A 5,651-nucleotide genomic window follows, 5' to 3' on the forward strand; every position below is an offset into this window, starting at 1 on the left:
TGACCATAATTAAGATTTAAAAAATATTATGTATTTTAAAAATAACCTAAATATAATAATAAAAATATATGATTCACGATAATAAATTGAATATTATAGAAGCAAAGACCAATTAATGACTTTAAAATTACAAACTAATTTTTGAACATGAAATGTACATATTAATATTTATATAAATAAATAATAATTTTATACATTATTTTTATTGTTAATTATATTTTTTTAATAAAAATAATTAATTGTATATATTTACATAAATAATATAGAATATATTCAAATTATAAATACTCTTTATATAAACATTATAAAATAAATTATCTAAAAAATATTTGACATACTTTTCTTCAAATCTATAATTACTTCATACTAAATTAAGTTGTAAGCATACTGAAAATATAATCAATCAATATATACCTTAAGATATATATATATACCATTATAAACTTTAAATATATATAAATAATTATACATTTACATAAATAATATAAAATATATTCAAACTATAATAATTATAAAATAAATCAACTAAAATTATTTTGCACATTTTTCTTCAAATCTATAATTTTATATAAATTGTAAACATAATGAAAATATAATCAATCATTAGATAACTGAAGACACACACACACACACACACACACACACACACACACACACACACACACACACACATACACACACACACCCTTAATATGGTCCCAAATTTTGTTTGGGTATTAATTAATTAGTTACGAAGGAGGAAAGCGATGGGACCTTAGGAAAGGTTGATTTTTTTTTTTGAAACCTTAGGAAAGGTGTTGGTTGGATGTTGCGAGAGTTTTCCAGACTCTTCATTTAGCTGCCTCTCTCGCGCCGTGTAGATTTCGCCTTTCTCTCATACAATTTATTTTCACCTCTCAGAGAGTTCGTTTCGTTGCACGGCATGTTCTTGCTATCTTCTCTCTCCTCGCTTCTCTTCTCTTTATTGCCTGCTTGTTGCTGCAAGCCTTGCCAAAGAAAATGAATCTTGCTTCACCTCTCTCTCTCTCAGAGCCGCTCAGTCATCGTGAATGCGGTGTGTTTGCTTAGAGTCGCTCGGTCATCACGCATGTGGTGTGTTTGTTCGATCATCGGCGAGGACGAGGGCAAAGACCTAGGTCCAAAGGTTAAAACCTTTGCACCTTAGAGTATATATATTAATTAGTGCCCGCTTGTCCCACTATCACAATGTGCGAATAACCCGAAAAATGCACTGTTGGAGTGTTGAGGAAGCTCAAGCCATCGAACAACCCTAAAAAATGCAGTGTGTTGGAGTATTGAGGAGAATATGCACCCCAAACATTTTTGTGGGGTGCATTAATTAATAAGGCAAAGAATTTATTAAAATTGCAAAGCTTAATCAACAAGGGGAAGCGAAAGGGGCCGCGATACACATGTTGGAAGCTATTTGCATGCATGCAAACGTGGACATGTGTAAGCCCTTCGTTTTGCATGTCTTCTCTTGTCTTTTTTGATTCTAGTCGTGGTCGTCTGTCTTTCCCTCTTCTAGAGCCTGTGCTTGCGTTTGTGGCTGTTTGATATGCTTCGTGGCCGTCTTCCGACGATGGTTCTAGCACAGTTGTGTGTTCGTGGCTGTTTGATATGCTTCCTGGCTGTCTTCCGAGGATGGTTCTAGCACAGTCGTCGAACCATGGTCATGGTCGTCTGTCTTTTCGATCTTCTGGAACCGGTGCTCGCGTTTGTGGCTATTCGATATGCTTCGTGGCCGTCTTCCGACGATGGTTCTAGCACAGTCGTGGGGTCATGGCTGTTCGATATGCTTCCTGGCCGTCTTCCAACGATGGTTCTAGCACAGTCGTGTGTTCGTGGTTGTTCGGAATGCTTTTTTTGGTCGTAATATCTGCCTGCTATTTGGGTTTCTTGAGGCGTATGGAAAATACTGGACTTTTCTATTTTAGAGCAAGTTATGGTCTCATGCCCTATTTAATCACAGTCTGTCTTTTGTTGTTGTTCATTGTGCATGTTCACCGAAGAGGAAGCATGTTTTGTGTAGTGCTTCATGTCCTTGATTTTCAATTTCGAATGTAATTACTTCATGCTTGGTTTTCGCCAAGAAGCATATAGTGCTCCATGGCCTTGATTTTCAAATTCACATGTAATTACCTTATGCTTGGTTTTCAACAATATAAATATTTTTTTTGGGCTTCGTTTCCGATCTTTTTTTCGTATAGTTTTTAACCTTACAAATTGTAATGTTCAAAACAAAAAAATTAGTTTTTTAACCTTACATTCTAATTTTTTTAACCCTACATTCTAAGATTTTTAAACCTTACAAATTGTAATTATAATATGAAAACGAATATACACCACCGAAAAATTAATTAATTAATACATTCGACACTACCAAAAAATTTAATTAATACATCCGAGTGAGGAGAATAGGGTCCCTAGCTGCAATTTTGTAAGGCATGTTTTGACAATGGAGGTCCCTCTCCCACCTTCGCGCGTCAGGATCAAATCTGAGAATTATAGACGAGGCCCATTCGTCTTAGGGCAGGGCTAGGTGTGCTGTCTCTCTGTCAGCTTATGGAAAAAAAAACCGTGATCTCCCTCTGATCTTTTGCTTGCCTTCTCTCTCCCTCTCTCTACTCTTATGAAGAGCAGGCGATGTAGGCAAGGGGAAGGCAACGAGCACTGCTGCTTGCAAGCTCTTCCCGGGCCTTTTTTGTGTTTCGTGGGTGGTGGGGCGGTGGAGTGCGAGGAGGAGGAGCTGGTCAAAGGTTTTAGACCTCATATGAATTAATCAGGTGCATTAATTAAAATAGGAGGCATCTATAAATTTATAAACTGCGAATGAATAATAATAACAGGAGACCTGCAAATTGACATTTGGAGTGGTACCAACACTCAGGGTTTGGTAATATAAAAAGCTTGTAAGGGTTTGGTAATATAAAAAGCTTGTAGCCATCATACCTGCCACAAGGAAATTGCCCAAGCTCACGCTTTCTACTCTTTTATCAACATGGATACAATGAGATCTCTCTCTCTCTCTCTCTCTCTCTCTCTCTCTCACACACACACACACACACACAGAGGTAGGGGATAAAGTCTCAGTTGCACTTGGGACAAGGCATGGTAACTGGCCCACCACACCCACTACTCGAAGGAACGACTAGTTCAAACTTCAATTCACCTGTCGCAATCCGGTGGGTTCTCTTGTCACGAGCTGGTGGCGTATTCTTCCCGCAAGCAAGTTCGATTGGTCAACTCTTGTTCCCAAAAGATTTGTACTATTTTCTTGGAGGTAAAATTGTAGAATGAACGAACTCCCTGAGTAGGCCAACTCACTAAATAATGCAGCTTGCAGGTGTTTCTAGTTTTCCATTGTCCACCTATCCACATTGTCTAACCAATAACGAGACTCTGGAGTCTGTACTCCGATTCACCCCAGTTTCCTCTTGATTTTGTGTCAGACTTCACTCATTGACACAAGCTTCTAACAGATATCCTTGCGTTCAACTCCTACATACAATGGGTTCATCACAGAGAAAGCACACGAATGCCTCTAACCCAACTAAACGTTCACAGATATCCTTGCGTTCAAGTCTTTACATACGATGGGTTCATCACAGAGGAAGCACATGGATGCCTCTAATTCAGTAGCACCCATTATGCATTTACATAAGACTCATTACAAAAGTTGATTACCATAACAACCCAGAAAACAGAATAACGGTTGCCACAAAGTTGCAGCCTCTATTTAAGATTTGTTACACATACACATTGCATATTACTTGAATAACATCAATAACAATTAATAACATGCATAACATTTTGCCAAAGTTCTTTACAAGAATGCAACATAATTTCCCCCAAAATATAAGCATCCTCATAAGCTAAAGCTCAGTAGGAAACCTTTCCCTCAAGAGGAGAATCTTTCATGTTGATTATTTAGTATAGAGGAGCTTCTGTCTTTAGGCTTTTCACCGGTGAGCATTATTCAGATCAAGGTTATCAAGGTTACTCTCTGCTCCACCAGAAGAGATTGCAGTGGCTTAATTTAGAAGCCAGCAAAGGAACATCCCAATGTCTCAGTATATAGCATGTCTTGCCGTGTTCACAGGTGACATGAAGACCCTATCTTCTTCAAGGCAACATGAGAAACCGTAAATACAAGAAGATTAAATCAGAAAGAAACCCTAGCGTTTCATCAATGCACAAGAAACAGACTTGGCTGCATTACATTGGAAAGGCGGAAACTCTAGCTAATGGCGCATTACAGCACGTTAGAAAGAAACACTACCTCACGAAATGGCTGTGTTGCAGGATCTCAGAAAGGAATCCTAACTTAGGACTGTGTTTTGCACCCTAGCAAAACGAGACTTTGCTTTATGATATGCTGCTATTCGCGATGGATGTACATAATAATAGGATGAGGATGAGTATCAGATCCAGAGGCATGACTCATCTGCCATAGCTTCTTTCCAGCCTTTCAATGTAAGGATCCACCTGCTGCAGCCTCATCTTCTGATAGAAGTTGCCGATGAAGGCGTCTGCTCTCTGATCAACATCTCTATCTTCACTATAGCCATTCCGAGCTTGAACCACCACAGGTGGAGAGTTAAGCTTTCCCATGTCGAAGGTCACGGTCTTCTTGTTGGGGGCCTGTGTATGAGTAGGCCGGAGTGCCTTAACAAGGGGCTTGTCATGGTAGCTCGGGCCAACCATAGGGGTAGGGTTAGAATTAGGGTAAGCGGTTCGTCTTTCGGAAAGGCTTCTGCCTAGAGCGGGGTAAGAAGGCCGGCCTCTGCTATATGTAGAAAATGAAGATGAAGATTGCTTCAAGCTTGGCTCCCTGCAAGTCGCCACGTTGCCCTCGCCAAAGAAGGAACTGAAGACCTCAGGGTAAAGAGCTTCTTCTTCTTCTTCGGCATTTTCTTCCCTGCCATTCTTGCCCTCTACTTCACCGCCTTCACCATCAACTCCGTGCTGCCTGCCCCATGGCGTCTGTACCACAAAGCCAGAAGTGAAGACCAGCGCACAGACAACCACATTCATAAGCAGGAAGAGCACAGGAGGGGTCAGCCAGGCACTGAAACCCGCCCACGCCTGCAGAAACGTGCCAATGCACGATGAGAGAAGGTCCGGATAGAGGTACAAAAAGGCCGAGGGGACAGAGATGGTGCACGACAGCAATAGCACAGCTCTGATGCCGCGGCTGAACAAAGCCATAGCCATTGCCACAGCTCAAGAGGCGTCTGAAGAGGAGATCGATCGAATTGCGCAGGCAATGGGCCTCTTCGGAAAATGGCGATAATGGAAAAAGAGGTCCATAAATGCCTTTGCCATGTAGCAATTGCACACGAGGTCTTTTGTGGTCAAGCTTAAACTGCTGAGCAGTGAGTGCTCTTTAAAAAATCCGGTATTTTGCAACAAAAAGGCCTTTAAATACCCGGAAATGTTTGCTTTTTTTAGTACACTCCAACCTTGTCCAATTTTTATATGAAGAGACGAGCACTAAAGGGGGGACATGGGCTTTCCCATGGCACAGTGTTCGAAAAAAACTATTTTCCCAAAAAATAAAAAACCTTCATCTAAAAATTGTGAAATTATTTATAAAGAAAATTTTCAAAGTTTGAAGGTTTTTGTTCTACAACCCCTCAAAATATGCA

At 40.1% G+C, this 5,651-nt stretch overlaps 1 protein-coding gene across 1 annotated transcript; it reads right to left on the bottom strand.

Annotated features, from left to right (window-relative positions):
* Positions 1-3,745: 3,745 nt before the first annotated feature.
* On the bottom strand, positions 3,746-5,353 carry LOC147615126 (uncharacterized). The gene has a single exon (XM_086778891.1). It carries the CDS (start codon positions 5,215-5,217, stop codon positions 4,444-4,446), a length of 774 nt encoding a protein of 257 aa, XP_086635017.1. The 5' UTR covers positions 5,218-5,353; the 3' UTR covers positions 3,746-4,443.
* Between the last annotated feature and the right edge of the window lie 298 nt (positions 5,354-5,651).

The sequence above is a fragment of the Cibotium barometz genome, chromosome 40 (assembly GCF_041138505.1).
Source record: "Cibotium barometz isolate CiBa-2024 chromosome 40, ASM4113850v1, whole genome shotgun sequence".
Taxonomy (NCBI): Eukaryota; Viridiplantae; Streptophyta; class Polypodiopsida; order Cyatheales; family Cibotiaceae; genus Cibotium; species Cibotium barometz.

What these genes read in the sequence shown, in the direction of transcription:
- LOC147615126 (XM_086778891.1), bottom strand. Translation starts at nt 5,217, where the DNA reads ATGGCTATGGCTTTGTTCAGCCGCGGCATCAGAGCTGTGCTATTGCTG.